This window comes from Lolium perenne, chromosome 3, assembly GCF_019359855.2.
Source record: "Lolium perenne isolate Kyuss_39 chromosome 3, Kyuss_2.0, whole genome shotgun sequence".
In the NCBI taxonomy this organism is placed as follows: Eukaryota; Viridiplantae; Streptophyta; class Magnoliopsida; order Poales; family Poaceae; genus Lolium; species Lolium perenne.
Window position 1 is genome coordinate 40,993,958 of NC_067246.2, and position 16,772 is coordinate 41,010,729.

Here is a 16,772-nt window from a genome sequence, read left to right on the forward strand (position 1 = left end):
TATTTCACTTTTCAAATATTTACTCAGTGTTAGGTGGAGCACGTCGGAGCGTCTGGGGTGGTCGGTTTGGAGGTCGGGGAGAAATCCTTGTCGGCATGCTCGACACCGACGCGGTGACGCCTGCGGGTGTCACCCTGCCTTCTTGAAGGGCGTCGGGTGTACCTCCTCCTCAATCCCCTCCGCATACCGGGGGAAACCCTAGGACTAGTCCGGGCAGCAGCGGCGTCATCGTCGTCTCCTTGGTGAAGGTGTTGCTTGGTATGCGGCGCCTCGGCGTGCTAGGAGCGTGGTGGTACTTCTCCGGAGGGCGCAGCGGTTGCGGGTCGTCACCGTGTTCGTCGATCTGCCGGTGTCGGCATTAGTTCTTCTTTCCTTTCTTTTTCTTTTCTTTTGGGCTTGGTTGTGCTGCGGCCCCAGCGCGTTCGTTGTATCGGATCGTTTGCTATATTAATATAGCGGGACGAAAACCTATTTCGAGGAGGAGGAATATTTACTCACTAATGAAAATGCTAATGGGATGTTCTGAGTGTATCAGGTCTGTAAGATATGTTTCAGACTTTGCGTAATATATTAGTGTATCCTATATCTAATTTGATTAACCATTGTGCTTCCGTTAGTCATACAATGACCAGCATGTACTCTTATTTCATGATCTACCTTGCATCTTTCTTACTTCTTAGAGCATTGAATTTAATCTAGCCGGGTTAGGCATCATAGTCGCTAATAAACTGATTTGTAGTTTGTCAAAAATAAATAAACTGATTTGTAACATCGTGAGTTCTTTTTGTAATGTGCAGAAATAGCATTGGTTTCAAAGATGGAATATGTTTTACCTGTTTACCATATACGTTGAGAAATACATCCATTTTGAGAAAAAAGTTGCATGTCAACTCAGGTATTTAAGCCAGATCTACTAACTGACATACTGAAGCAACCAAATTGTACGTATTAACAAAATCAAGGGAGATTTTTGTTAGTAATTCAATACTAGCGAAGGAGGAGGAAATAGGTGGGGCTCGAGCGGGTCATTTGAGAGTGACTTTGTAAATAAAACATGCTTGAGACTTGCATTTGTGTAACATGGTAAATTTCTTATTAGTGTTCCGGTATCTTTTTTTTCGTTGCAACGCACGGACACTTGACTAGTACATGAAAAATTGGAGATTTCAGATATTTCTGGATATTTAGAAGGCACATCATGTTCCTCCGATAACATTATCATCTCGTTGAGTTGGCATTGCATGATGACAACAATAACTGAAAGGGATTTCTCGATGAAAACGATCATCAACATCGAGTTGTGCATGGTGCAAGGAATATTGAAAAGTTAATCAACAGAATTAAAGAAGTGTTTTTTAAAAAGTTTTTACTAGAAAAGGGCGCGCTTCGTGGGAGGGCGCGCAGCTTCGCTTCGCGCACTGACAAGTGGCGCAGCCTGGTGCGTTCGAAGTCTCGCGCGGATCGTCCCCATCTCAACACGTGGCGGGCGCGAAGTAGTGCGCTGGTTGACTTTTCTCTTTTTTCCGTAGATTCGAATACGAAAACAGAAATATCTTGCAAACCGAGTATCCAAATAAAGTTTCGTTTTCATGGTTGTGCTAGTCGCGTCGAGATCTACAAAACTAGATCCCATCTTGATAGGTTTGGATAAACTTTTTTTTTGGACTGCTTTTTATGCCTCGGTTGCACTGTTTTGGGTCGCTTTTGCACCGCACAGTATCATGGAAGTGCACCATCGTGTACTGCTTTGTTGTACCATGTTGCACTGTCTTGGATCCCTTTGCACCATGCGGTGTCCTGGCAGTGCATCGTCCGTGCATTTATCTTTTTGTACCACGGTGCACTGCTTGAGCCACTTTTGCACCGCGCGGTGTCCTGGTAGTGCACCAGCCGTGCACTGCCTTGTTGCATGGCGTTGCACTGCCTTGGGTTGCTTTTGCACCGCACAGTGTTGTGGAAGTGCACCTCCATGCACTGCTTTGTTGCACCATGTTGCACTGCCTTGGATCCCTTTCCACTGTGCGGTGTCCTGGCAGTGCATCGCCCGTGCATTTGCCTTTTTGTACCACGGTGCACTGCCTTGAGTCGCTTTTGCACCGCGCAGTGTCCTGCCAGCCGTGCACTGCCTTGTTGCACGGCGTTGCATTGCCTTGTGTTGCTTTTGCACTGCACAGTGTCGTGAATTGCACAGTCGTGCACTGCTTTGTTGTAGCATATTGCATTGTCTTGGATCCCTTTGCACCGCGCGGTATCCTGGCAGTGCATCGTCCGTGCATTTTCCTTTGTATACCACAGGGCACTGGCTTGAGTCGCTTTTGCACCGCGCGGTGTCCTGGCAGCGCATTACTCGCGGTGCTCTACTTTTTTAATGACACGGAGTAGGTAAACGTGGAGACCGTTTAAATATGGGGTAGTTGAACGCGGGGATAGACTGTTGCAGCGCAGCCACAGCGCGGAGTGGCCACGCGCGCCCCGTAGTTGCTCTCTTTTTAAAAAGGTAAATCTTTACCATTGAGCATGCATTGTTGGAATGTTTTTTTGGGATCTACTTATAACCAAATATATTTCTATTTTTATTGTACTAAGTGACTGTGTTAGAAACATAATAATATTATCATCTTAGGATCATCTTTGCATCACTCTTTAGAGCATCTCCAGCAGTTGGGGCTCCCCAGGCCGAAATCCGGCGCTAAATAGCGCCGGATGGATGTAATTTTTCGCCTGGGGAGGCCCATTTTCCCAGCCGTGAGTCCAGGATGGTTGAAAGTAGTTTGACGTAATACGGCAAATTTAGACAAAATTGGGCGAAGTTCATTCAAACATAAGCAAAATTTAATGATATTTAACATATAGAGGCGAGTTTGTACATAAATCGGCCGAATTCGTACATATATTTGAATTTGGCGATGGGATAACTTAAACTTAAACTAAAACCGGCCTTTTACATGCCGAAATGGCGGTAGAAGGTCGTGTAGTCCGCGCCGTCGTCGTCGTCGCTCAAGCCGGCGTTGTCATGGGGCGGTGCCGCCTCGTACCAGCGGCTCGAACCCTGGCCAGCGTCGCCGGCGCGTGGCGGCGACGACCGGTAATGTCATCGTCGCTGCTCTCCTCGAGCTTGATCACCTCCCTGGGCGCGGCGTTCCTTCCCGCGGCTGGTGCGGCGGCGCGGGCGGCGAGTTGCCGTGCGGCGGCCAGGTCCATCAGCCGCCGTTGCTGCTCCGCCTCCTGGCGCTCCCAGTCCCGCCTGGACCACTCCAGTGCGGCGTCGATGGGGAGGCTGTTGTCGGCGGGCACCAGGTCCTTCAGCGACCTGGTGATCGCCTCCGCCACCGCGGCGTCCTCCGCGCGCTTCGCCTCCTCCTCGGCGAGCTGGTTGGCGGCGGCCTCCTTCTTCGACGACTTCCTCTTCCGCCCGCGCTGCGGAGAGGAGGGTTGGTCGCGGATGACGAGGGCGCCGCTGCTGCGCCCTCTGGTCGGCGGTGGAGAGGCCTGTTCCTTCTTGACGAAGGACGGTGTCGACGGAGACACCGGCTCCTTCTTGACGAAGACCGGCGTCGACCCGCCGGACCTGGACGTCGACCTCGAGCCAGACGAGGAGGACAGCGCCATCCTCCTCGGCATCCAGGAACTACCGTGCTGGCGCGACACGGTAGCCGCCTCCGGCGGCGGCATTTCCAGAACGGGGTAGTTCCCGCCCTCGATGTGCGCGAGCACATTCGGGAGGGTGCGGCCAGGCGCGCTCCACCACCGGCGGCGGCCGGCAGCGTTGTTCCTTGCCGGAGGAGGAGGAGGGCCGTCATACGCGGCGAGTTCGCGCTCGTACCTGCGCTGGAAGAACTCGGTCCATGAGTCATACGTCGGGGAAGAAGCGCGGCTCCGCGTGCTGCTCGTCACTGAAAGTGGCGAGCACTGCTTCGATCTCCGCCTCCATGGCGGCGGCGGGATCGGCACGCCGCCCGCGCTAAGTCTCCATCCTCCCGGCGCACGGAAGTCCGGCGGCGCCGGGTAGCCCGCCATGTGGAGGAGCCGCCCCTCCCATTGGTGGAGAGAGCGGCGGCCGAAGCCATTGTTGGCCTCATCGTCGTTCGCCATTGTTTGATCGCCGCTGGTTCGTTCGAGATCGGGGAAGATTTGGGAAAGGTGAGCAAGGTGAATGCGGGGCAGGCGCGGTAGTTCGGCGATAAATAGAGGTAGCCGCGCATGATACCGAGGCGACGGTATTAACTCGCCACGTGAAAGCTACGCGTCCGACGAATACTGACCGGCGGCAAGCTTTTACAGCGCGCGGAAGACGATGCGATGATGACGACGATCGGTGTCTCTCGCTGACAAGTTGGGGCCACCAGACGCGCGGGAAGTTTCCTCGGCTTTTCCCGCGCTTTCGTTTCGTCCGGAGTCCCCGAGCGCTCCCGGGGGGCCGGGGATGGCCTGGGCTCTCCGGACGGATGAAAGGCCTATTCCGCACGAAAACGAGGAACGGGGGTGCAACTAGACCGTTTTCGTCCATCCGAATGATAAAACTCGGTCATGAGGACCCCGTCGGGAGACGGCTGGGATGCTCTTAAGTTCACCCTACTCGAGTCCTTGGCCACTCCGTCCAGCGCCACACGTACGATGCACGCTACACGCTGCACACCGAGAACCTCTACCTGACTTGTACTTACCGGACTGTACGTATACGTCTATATACTAGTAAGTCGCTAGGGACTAGTACACTGTCAGGAAAAAAGATCGCTAGACTAGTATTACTACTGACAGTGACGACACCCGTCAGCACCTACGTGCTTGTCGCGAAGGATCGGGGGCATCGGAAACAATTCCTTGCTCCATCACGGAGGTAGACCAATAATCCAATATATATGCATGTGTAGATCGATGTGCACGCGCTGGCCGAGATTTCCACGGCTCGACTTACTGTCAATCTCCGTCTCGCATCATGGCCACACGGTGGGCCAATAATAATCTAACTGTAATCTTTTCAGTTCACCCGTGTCCAGTCAATACCTGATCTATCGACTGTTCAAACGTGAAACGTGTGCATCTTACCGAATCGCATGACGTATTGCCACGAGAGATCGCAGAGCGGGAGCCGCATATGTGTGTGGAGGACCTAAAATTTTCGTGGAACAGAGCAAGCAGGTGGGGTTCCAGGAAATCCAGTGCTCCTTCGTTTCACCAGCTTTTACCCCAAGTCAAATATTTTAAAGTGTAACTAATTTTATTGAAGAAAGTGATATAACATTTATGCCACTCAATTAGTATCACTATATCCATTCTGAAATATAGTTTCGTATTATATCAAATTGATGTTATATATGTTGCTACGTTTTTAAGTAAAATTAATCCATTTTTTTTTTCTTTGAGGAAAAGAGCTAGAAGCAGTACACTCATTTGAGTACGGAGGGCGTACCAGCAATTGCTTGCCCCGTTCGTTTGGGCTTGGTGAGTGTGCACCTGATCTTAGAAATCTTGAAATATTACAAAACTAATTGAGGATATATTTAATACAGAGTGAATTTATATTTTATATCTATATGCAATTTGTGACACCAGTTGTCCAGACTACTCCATTTAAGAGACTTCGAATCATTTTCCTCCGATATGCGTGCAACCTTAGACAAAGACACAAACATGGATGGAGTATATGTTTGCCATCTGCCTTGGACACGTGAGTCTGGATTCGCTATAACCATTGGGTTTGTTCTTTTATTTGTGCTTGCAGCATGGGTCTGAGATAAGTAGAGTCATAAGCTGTATGACAGGTTTGGTACTTCTGTTGATGATTATTAAACAAGGTTCAAAATAGCGGGTTATTTCTCGGTTAATAGCACGCTATAACATATTTGAAGGGTCCACGCTAAATTTTAGTGATTTTGCTTGCTATGGCGCTATTTGTGAAATAGCGTGATATATCGCGCTAAAATTTCATAGCGTTAGCGCCCTATTTTCTCAATCTAAGTTGCTTTCACTTTTTCGTGGTGATAAATTGCAATCTGTTGGTTCTTCTTCTGAATCAGACGATAATATCGCTAATGCTGATGATTTTTAATAAATAATTTATACTATATTGTTGCCTTGTGTAATGCTGACATTAGTCTTCTAAAAAATTGGAGATCTATTTTTGTATGTGGTTATATGTATGTATGATTCAGTTATTTTTGGACTATATATCCAACCTTTTAGTGAAATCCTTTATTTTTAGGCTATATTTGGTATTTTTTAAACACTATTTGAAATATAGCACGCTATTAGCACGGTATAGCGTCCATAACATTTGAAGGAGACTGTTACTATTTCATTTAGCACGCTATTTTAAACCTTGTTATTAAGTTGTCAATTTGTGACAACAATTGCCCAGACTACTGCACTACATGGCGGTAGATTTATTGCAAAAAAGGTAAATAAAAGTTTAACCTTTAAAAGTTTCATAATGTTCAACCAGAGAACAAATTGTCAAATTAGGAAACTTTGGTATGCAATATGAACTAAAAGACTGCACTTTAAATTGGACTAATTCAGCACAAAATTTTCATCAAATAAAAGTACACAAAATCGACACCTCTCCCATATGATGTGACATCAGTCTCTTTTTAGAAATTCCTCAATAGATTTTTGTACATGAGTCTCTTTTTAGAAATTCCTCAATAAAAAAATTTAATGGAAAAGATAAAAATAGAAGACTGCCTTCCCTCAGTAGTTGGTGAATCATCTTTTGCCCCTTGGAAATGAATTGGTTTTGGTTTGTTGTAAATGATGTGTCATTTATTTATGGTCAGGGTATTTTGGAGTTTGTTTTTGGCCACTCCTAACTCTAGTGCTTTCATCAACAACGGGACAACTATGATGATCCTAACTAAAGCTTCCGAACAACAACCTTTAGAAGAGGTTCCTTGGATTTTTATGTGTGGCGGTATACTAGTATACTTCATCCTACTGTAAATACAAGGCTTATTTTTCTTGTATAAATTAAATTTATTCAAATTTAGCCAAGTTTAATGAAGGACACAATATGGATATTGGATGGAGTATGTGTTCTGCACATATACATTATCTTCAGTATATCTAAAAAAGACTGCCTTCGCTATTTGTACCATACGCGCCCAGTCTTCACGGTGGAAGGCACGGCAGTCGCATGAGGCGGAATAGTATTACCGCGGAATCGCCTATAAATACCAGCCCTGCATAACAGCAATGAGAACCACATCGCCACTCACACCCAATAGGTGCAATAAACGATGGGATTCTCTTTTTCCTCCCGCTCGCGTGCTGCTACGGCGCTACTGCTTTGCCTTTGCATATGTTGTTGTGCAGAGTACACGGCGAGTCTCGCAAGGTAAGCAACTGTGTTTCAGTGGTTTAGTTAACTAACGGTGGTGCTTCTAGCTAGCTAACACTCCTCTGCACGCACGCGTCTCCACTCCCCAGCTTTACATAGTTTACTTAGGTGAGGTGAAGCATGGACACCCTGACGACGTCGTCTCTTCACACCATGATATGCTCGCCACTCTCCTTGGAAGGTACGTGTAATATCAATAGCGAAACTACTTGCCTTTGTCTCCCTCTGTCTAGCAAGAAAACGAACTAATACGCATACAAACATATATGCATTGATTTTGATTTTAGTAAGGAAGAATCATCGGCCTCTGTGCTGTATAACTACAAACACGGTTTCTCAGGCTTCGCCGCGATGCTCACCCCAGAGCAAGCCAAGCAACTTGCAGGTCAGCACTCGTTGCCATGCATCATCTAATCTGAACCTCCCAGATTTTTCTTCCATAACTTTCTCGAGTTATTATCATATGTATGTACGTATATGCAGAGTTTCCGGATGTCATCAGCGTCGAACGGAGCAAACGGCACAGAACGGCCACCACGCGGAGCTGGGACTTTCTTGGTCTCAACTACCAGATGCCGGCCAGTGGACTACTCCACGGAAGCAACTACGGAGAGGATGTAATCATCGGGGTGGTTGACAGTGGTTAGTATTATAGTTAGCATTGTGAGCAGTTGACTAATGAACGATTGTTTTTAAATTGACCAAGAAAGGCATTCATATTTTTATTTGGGGCTATTTATTTCTTGTACAAATCAGGGATCTGGCCAGAGTCGAGAAGCTTCAACGATGAAGGGTATAGTCCTGTACCATCAAGGTGGAAAGGAAAGTGCCAAGTAGGGCCAGACTGGGGCAACAACAATTGCAGCCGCAAGATTATAGGCGCAAGGTTCTACAACCCAGGAGTTTCAGATGAGCTTCTCAAGGTGGACTCACTCTCGCCCCGCGACCACTACGGGCACGGTACGCACTGTGCGTCTACAGCGGCGGGGTCGGCCGTGGAGGGGGCAAGCTTCCATGGTCTTGCCGAAGGAGTTGCACGGGGAGGCGCACCACGCGCTCGCATCGCCGTGTACAAGGCACTCTGGGCTGATGGCTCTGGGAACACAGCAACCGTGCTCGCCGCCATCGACGATGCAATCCATGACGGAGTGGACGTCCTGTCACTTTCTCTCGCTCACCCGGACGAGAACTCGTTCGGCGCTCTGCATGCGGTTCAGAAGGGGATCACGGTTGTTTATGCAGGCGGCAACGACGGTCCAAGGCCGCAGACCATCGAGAACACTTCACCGTGGGCCATCACCGTTGCAGCGAGCAAGGTTGATCGGTCGTTCCCCACCGTGATCACGCTGGGAAATAAGCAACACATAGTGGTATATATTTTTCATACACACCCGTTTGATCAGACTAATTGCAAATTTCGTTTACACTGTGAGCAAGCTCTGCCCGTTCCGTTTTGCAGGGACAGTCTCTCCATTACCAACCGAAGAACTCGTCCATGAGCAGCAGTTTTAAAGGTCTAACAGGTGGAACCCCGTAAGACTAAAACCATCTATTTGTCATCTCTTTGGACAGCAAATCAAGCTATGTGTTGATTTTCTAGCTAAAGCTGACTTCTCTCTGCTGCTTTCTGTATTTGGATGTACCCCAGTTACACTTGACAATAATGACAAGGAAGTGCAAGGAAAAATCCTGCTCTGCCTTCCGTCGCCAAACGATCAAAACGCCCTCATCCCGAATGCCCATTTCCCGGTAGCGGCACAATACTTTGCGAACCGCGGGGGATCTGGTCTAATTTTTGCTCAATATACGACCGACAATTTAGAAACGACATCACTTTATTGCCAAAGCATTGCTTGCGTTGTTGTGGACCTTGACACCGGGAAGAAGATTAAGAAATACATGGGCGCCACCAGGTTCGTACAGTCAAATTGGATCAAGGATGCTCTTGTGAACGATGGAGACAACATTATTTTTTTGTATATGCAGCTCTGCCGTGGCAAAGATTGAACCAGCGCGCACCGTAATAGGGAAAGAGATACTAGCGCCAAAGGTAGCATCGTTCTCATTCAGAGGCCCATCTCCTGATTACCCTGACATCATCAAGGTACTGAAATGTTGCACTAGCAATCCTCCATGATCGAGCGCCAGACGTCGTTGTATCATGTGATCTCACACTGTTGTTTTCGATCTTGCTTCCTTGACAAACAGCCTGACATAGCGGCACCTGGAGCCAGCATCTTGGCAGCAAAGGAAGATTCCTATGTATTCATGTCGGGGACTTCGATGGCGGCACCGCACGTATCCGGCGTCGTCGCGGTGCTGAAAGCCCTGCACCCACACTGGTCTCCCGCTGCAATAAAATCAGCCATCGTCACCTCTGGTAAGCGGGCTGCAGCCGATCACTACTACAGAGAACATTCAATCCCTAGGTAGCAGCTGGCTGATGAAGTGATGATCCTCACCGATATTGTTTTCTTGTTCTATATGGTGATAAAGCTCATGTCACCGACGAGCACGGCATGCCAATACTGGCGGAGGGACTGCCTCGGAAGACCGCCGACCCATTCGACTACGGCGGCGGGAACATCAACCCTCTCGGAGCGGCCGATCCAGGACTGGTCTACGACATCAATCCACGTGACTACACCAAATTCTTCCAGTGCACCATCATGAGGAGGACGAACGTGAGCTGCAACGCCACGGCGCTGCCCGCGTATCACCTGAACCTACCATCACTCGCTGTTCCAGATCTGAGGCGCCCGGTCACCGTGTCAAGAACGGTGATGAACGTCGGAGAGATCAACTCTGTGTACCACGTCATTGTCCAAAGTCCGGTCGGTGTGAAGATGGAGGTTGTGCCGCCAGTTCTCGTGTTCGATGCAGTGAACAAAGAGCGAACGTTCAAGGTGAAGTTGTCGCCTGCGTGGAAGATACAAGGGGACTACACGTTTGGCAGCATTACGTGGCGCAGTGATCGAAAGGCCGTTAGGATTCCGGTTGCGGCCCGGATCACGGTTCAGGATTTCTATGCGGGGTAGGACAAGTTACAGACAACAGCACTAAGCACGGCCCCCGCGTCGCCCCCCGCACCGGGAGACTCGCGCGGAACCCTAGCGCCGCCGCCTCCACCTCCCCCTCCTCCGATCTCCCTCCTCCGTTGGGATTCCGGTTGCGGCCCGGATCACGGTTCAGGATTTCTATGTGGGGTAGGACAAGTTACAGACAACAGCACTAAGCACGGCCCCCGCGTCGCCCCCCGCACCGGGAGACTCGGGCGGAACCCTAGCGCCGCCGCCTCCACCTCCCCCTCCTCCGATCTCCCTCCTCCCTGCCGCCGCCGGCGCGCGCGTGCGGGCAAAGCCCGTGAAGCTCTCGGCGGCGGCAGGTCTCCCTCTCGCGTCGCGCGCGTGGAGGTGGTGCTGGATCTGCGGCGGGGACATCGGGCGGCGGCGGGGCTGGTCGGTGTCCACCGTGGTGGGATCCAGGGTGGGATCCGGGGCGGCGGCCTCGGGCGGCTGTTTCTGCGACGCGTCGAGCCGGCTACCTTGGCAAGGGCTGCGGTGGCCGGGTGAGGCTTCGGCGATGCGGCCGGCGGCGGGGGTGACTCCGGGCTGCGGATCTGGTTTCTTCGTTGACGTGGTCGTGCATGGTGGTGGTCGGTGAGTCCTCTGCCCCCTCTTTGGGGGTGGCGGCGGACGACTCAGCGACGGGTCTGTGCTCGGTGGCGGCCTCCTCTTCCGCCGATGAGGTCGACCGGCGGGCGGCGGCGAGGGGGCCTGCTGCTCTGCCTTATAAAGGTGGCAGTCCTAGGGTTTCTCTCGCGCCAAGTGAAGATCGTTCAGATGCTTCTTCCCACCGAGCTTGCTGGATTGTCGTGTTCCGGAAGGCCCTGCCGGCGAAATTCATTGTGCGATCAATGCCTGAAGATTGCTGGATTGGGTGTTTTCGCTCGAGCGCACCCATGTTTTTTATCTAACCGTTTGGTTTCAGAGGGAGCGCTTCGAAGCTCTGCTGGCTGTTAATATCATGGAGCTTGTTTTCTTTCCATGGTGCTGGCGGAGAAGGTCATGAAAGTCAAGATTGGTGGAAGAGCAATGGTGGTCGGATCTTGGTGGTGAGATGGAACTGGCTTGGTGTTCCGGGCTTCACAGCAGCGGTATGAAAGTGGGGGCGACAACACAGGTGAAGTTCAGAGTCCTACCTTTCGGGGTGAAAACCCAAGGTCTGGCCTTAACTGGTTGTGCCTGGCAATGACCTTGTTGGAGGCATTGTTTTGAGAGCGGGGGCTATTCTTCAGGGTGAAAACCTAAGATCTTTGATCGGGCGACGACGGTGTTAGAGCACTGTTCCCTTCTTGAAGGCGTCGTTTTTGGAGAGTCTGTATTTCAGGTGTTGTCTTGGCGGTGGATGTATTGCTGTTGTTAGGCCCGAGATACTGTAGCGGGACTTTTGTTTCTTAGTTTTCTTTTCTTTTTTTGGCTGTATGCATCCGTATTGCCATTAGGGTGGTGCGTTGTTGCAGAGGCTGGGTGTAATTGGTATCTTCTGATATTAATATATTCCCTTTATCGAAAAAAAAGTAACGAGGGTGCAGTATAGAAAAGCATGCTAGTATTATATTTAGCAAGAATAAGAAAAATAAAAGAAGACACCTTGTTTAAACCGGCCGTGTAGGCCAGTTTCCATTCGCATTGGAAAATGTTACCTATGAAGCAACCCCGACCTTAGGGGGGACATGTTCCGTGTATTAAATACTAGTCCTAGATATATTTGCTAGTAGTATATATAATCCAAGATGTAAAATAAATCGCACGGTGTGTATAGCAATAAAGATAATGTCTGCCAACATTATTAGATTCATCTTCCCGTAGACAAGATTATTAGACAAAAAAATCATAAATTAGTAGAACATCCAAAAAAGTTTGTTCGGTTCATCAATCTGAGTGGAGGCTTGCATCCCTTACCTCGTAGTACATCATTCTCATTGATTTTAATTCTTTGCTTAGGTTTTATCTTCTTCCTTTGTAAAATTTTAGTGTTTTCTATAACAGAAATGGTTCTTTTAGCATAGTTAATAAATAAGTATTATCACAAAAAGATTTATGCAATGATCGAGGATAAAAATAACTTGATTTTTTAGTTCCCTAGAAAGAAAAAGTTTCATACTTTTCATAAATAAAAGTCTCTAACTCATAGGGGTCCCACAAATGTAACAAATTACTCCACATGTCACATTCCTAGATGAGCATAATTACTCCTATGATAGTATACAATTGGAGGTTCTAAGTTAACTCCACATTGAAACCTTAAGTGGTTACAAAATCCTTTAGAGAAACATTTTATATCATGAATTTCATGAAAGCTTTTGGCCATATTGCGCAAGAGTTTCAACAATCTTTCAAAAAATTATCTTCTTGATATTCACGATGTTCTACAAATAACCCAAGTCCTTCTTTAGGAGTACATGTTTCGGCCATAGAGGTTCTAGGATGCCCCTCCATAGCAGTTTTGTTAATAGTATTTTATGTTTTCAAATTTTTATTGGGTTTTATGTATGGTAAAACTAAAAGAAAAATTTAAAGTAAACTAAAGCAGTAACTAAATCCACATCAATAAAAAAAGATGAGATAACTAAAATTACTTGCGGAAACTAACGAAAAACTCGTAACCAAGCAAGTTAAAGTGGTAAACCTCCCCGAGATTGAGCGACTGCAAGATTTATAACAGAATAGAAGTAAAACTAAAGTGTAGCGCAAACAAGAATAACAGCCATAGTACTATGCTCCCTCACAACGAAGCCAGAAAAGTTCCCGATAACCCCCAAGAGCGGGGATAGTTGTAGCACATGCCAATATGGAAGTATAGATTATGAAACCGCATGAGAAAGAATGTAAAGCTATTTATCCCGCAACCTAGTATGTTATAATTCTAGTTATCTATGCACTAAAAAATAAAGTAAACTGTAGAGATCGATTGCAAAAAGTAAAATACAATAATTAAAGTAAAATAATAGAAATAGCTCAATCCCCTTGGTGGAAAGAGGACAAGGCCAGTGGTTTACTCTTTTTTTCGAAATGGGGCATAGCCCAGCCTCTGCATCAGATTGATGCACACGGCCTTCATTTATTTAAAGTATTTGTAGTTCAAAAGTTTTACATCACGGATCAGAGAGGGTCGAGACATGTATCAACCATCGAAAGAAACAGAAGCATACAAAGCTATCCATTTTGTATCCTACTAGTGTGTCGCCACCCAGTAGTCTGGAAAAAGAAGTCCTGAGTAACTGCCAGCATACGGTTGCATCCAGTATCCATAATTGCCCGCTGATCTTCCGGGACAAGGAACGCCCATTGTTGTATCCAGAAAGCTGTCCGTCTTATAACCTGCAAAAAATTTGTTCCCTTTTGTCTGTTAAAAATAAGATTATTCCGACTTGTCCATATAGACCAACATACAACAGATATGCCAATCCTTATTATGTTCTTATCCCACTTTTTAACTCCATTTAGCCAATTTCCAAACATATTTTTAATATTAGCAGGAGGAGGTATATTAAATGTGCAATATATGATACACCAAATAATTCTAGCAAAAGGGCATGTTAAGAATAAGTGATGAATAGTTTCCGATTCATTACAGAAACAACATTTCTGACAACCATTCCATTTACGTTTCGCCAAATTGTCCTTTGTGAGCAGCACTTTACTATTTAGGAACCACATAAAAATTTTAATTTTTAATGGAATCTTCAATTTTCACAAGTATTTTCTTAGAAAGGGAGTGTGACCATTCATTAAATCAAGATACAATGATTTGATAGAATGAATGCCGGACTCATTAAGTTTCCAAACAAATTTATCCGGGGAGTTCGTCAACTGTACCGTCATTAGCCGTTGACACAGATTTATCCATTGGTTCCATCTAAAATCGTTAAATGCCCTTCTAAATGCGATATTTAGTGAATTATGTGCCAACACAGTGGACACTCTAACATGCTTTGTTTGTACAATATTATATAAGGCTGAATACTGTTGCGCTAGTGGTTTACTCTTATATAAACAATGGACCTTGTCAGGCGATGGTCGAGTCGCTGTGTTCTGGTACTTCTTCAACGCTGAACTTGAAAGGAAAGGAACATAAAAACATGTGGTCTCAAGGTTGAGAAATCCTCAAATTTCTCAAAAACATCAAGGAACAAAAAAAAAACCGATAAACCGATTAATTATACCAAAATTTAAAAACTTAAATGTGCACTTACCGGCCTCGTAGCCTAGAAGGAAGGACCATGATCCATGCCGTAGATATTCACCCAATTCTTCCCACCGCACCCACTGAAGCTTTCATGGAGAGAGAGGGAGGGAGGTAGAGAGAGAGAGAGAGAGAGTACTATCATGGGCAGAGGTGATTTTAATATTTGGAGGAAGAGAGCGAGAGAGAGAGGGGGAGGGGCGAGGGAGGGAGAGAGAGAGTACTATCATGGGCGGGGGTGATTTTAATATTTGGAGGGCAATAGGCCGGCTTCGAGTGAGGCTCACCTATCAGTGAGACAAGCTTGATTAGTCAATGACGTTTCTTTTACATGCTGGAAGCATAACTGCCCAAGTTTGTACAAAGGCATTCAGGAAAGTCGGTGGCGCTGGTTAGTTAGCATGGCGGAATTATCCACCGTAATATAATCTGCCATAGCACATATGTCTTCGCCTCCCTTCCTAGTTGTGGTTAAAGGAGTACTACGTACCGGGCAAAACACTTTTGCAGGCTACTATGTTTTCTGCTTTATTTTTTGAAATAGGTAAGCCCCAACCTCTACATCAATGGATGTATACGGTTTTTATTTAGATTTTATTCAGCACATCTGCCTACTGCATACATCACCAAACCGAAGCCGCTACACAACACCTATAAACCTTGCAATGGGCTAAGTAGCATGACATGTTGTTAGGGCCTCATACTCTAAAAACACAACAACACCACACAAACTAATTATCGGGGGAATCACAGAATCGCCCTATAATCCACATCAATTGCTATGTAACCGTGCACTAGTGGAAAACGGGGCTATAGGCCCGGTCCATTTGGGCCTTCAGTCCCGGTTTCCAAACCGGGACCAATTAGGCGGGACTAAAGGGTCCCCCTTTAGTCCCGGTTCAAAGTTGCACCGGGCCTAAAGGCGGCGCCACGTGGTGCGGCCAGGAAGCTCGCGGTGGATGGCCTTTGGTCCCGGTTCGTGGTACGAACCGGGCCTGGGGTTCTCTGCCGCGGCAGAGAATTGCTATTTCTCTGCCGCGGCACAGGTTTAGGGTGGAGCAGCGTTTCTCTGCCGCGGCAGAGAAACAAGGCGTTTCTTTGCCGCGGCAGAGTTTCAGCAATGCATATATATCATTCAAGAAACCACAAAAAATCGTCGTGAATATATATAGACATCGTCAACAGTACACGTAATGCATGCATATTTACAATATAAAGTCGGATCTCTTTACTAAATCTATTAGCTTCTACGAAGTTGCTCAATACATAGCTACGACCTTCGCATAGTGCTCTCCACCTGGGGTAATGACCTCGGTAAGAAAGAATCCCGCGATTTTCTCTTGAATTTCTCGTATTTGATCCTCCGTTATGAGAGTGTCCCGCAGGCGTATCATCTATATTTAAAAAAGAAGATCAATATATGAATGGAAATCAATACAATAGATGGTACTAATTAAGATAATTGTGAGAATTTGTTATCGTACACGAGTTTGGTGTATACGGGCATCCCCACCCTTGGGACAGGACATGTCACGAATGAAGGTGCAGACGTAGTATTCACATAAGTTATTCCCGGGTTCCTGCCTCATACACTTTACGAAAAAATAGTTCGATCAAACTAATAATCAAGCATCGTATTGAAAGTAAATATCATATATAGAGTTTCACGGACATAGCTATATATATAGTACAACTTACAGGGTAATCTTTAAATGTAAGCTCCGGTTTCCATTTACCCGGAACAGTAGTGATGAACCGTTTCCAAGCCCTGCCCGGCAAAAAATAATGAGTAAATGAGTTATTGATTAGTTGATGATATCGTCGAATTAGAACAGATGAAGATGCCAATACGAAATTGATTGAAATTACCTCTGGAGGATGGCAGCCATGTCCGCCCATTCCACATATTCTTTACGTTTCGAGTCCATGACATTTACGATTCCTTTGTGAAGATCAATGATTAGGAGAATAAAGTGGAATCTGCACAAGCATAGCTCAATTATTACGAGAATAAAGTGGAAGCTGCACAAGCATAATGTATGTTATATATAACACTCACTTGAAGTTGTAGGGAAAGAATATATCCTCTTTGTTTGCTTGCTTCACTAAAAACATTACCATGTTGTCCTCTGTGTCCTTGGCGAAGTCTCGAACCGTAACTTCATGAACTGTGTCTGGGTCTATGAAC

General features: G+C 46.8%; 1 protein-coding gene across 1 annotated transcript; it reads left to right on the top strand.

Moving 5' to 3' along the window:
* Positions 1-7,419: 7,419 nt before the first annotated feature.
* On the top strand, positions 7,420-11,167 carry LOC127340684 (subtilisin-like protease SBT3.8). The gene is made up of 9 exons (XM_071827886.1): positions 7,420-7,517; positions 7,624-7,721; positions 7,820-7,978; positions 8,093-8,706; positions 8,796-8,835; positions 8,943-9,249; positions 9,323-9,440; positions 9,545-9,716; positions 9,833-11,167. The coding sequence occupies exons 1-9, from the start codon at positions 7,495-7,497 to the stop codon at positions 10,372-10,374; spliced, it is 2,073 nt and encodes a 690-aa protein (XP_071683987.1). The 5' UTR covers positions 7,420-7,494; the 3' UTR covers positions 10,375-11,167.
* Positions 11,168-16,772: the final 5,605 nt, after the last annotated feature.

What these genes read in the sequence shown, in the direction of transcription:
- LOC127340684 (XM_071827886.1), top strand. Translation starts at nt 7,495, where the DNA reads ATGCTCGCCACTCTCCTTGGAAG. An exon ending in AAATACATGGGCGCCACCAG is followed by an intron (nt 9,250 to 9,322) that starts GTTCGTACAGTC and finishes TTGTATATGCAG; the next exon opens with CTCTGCCGTGGCAAAGATTG. An exon ending in ATTACCCTGACATCATCAAG is followed by an intron (nt 9,441 to 9,544) that starts GTACTGAAATGT and finishes CTTGACAAACAG; the next exon opens with CCTGACATAGCGGCACCTGG.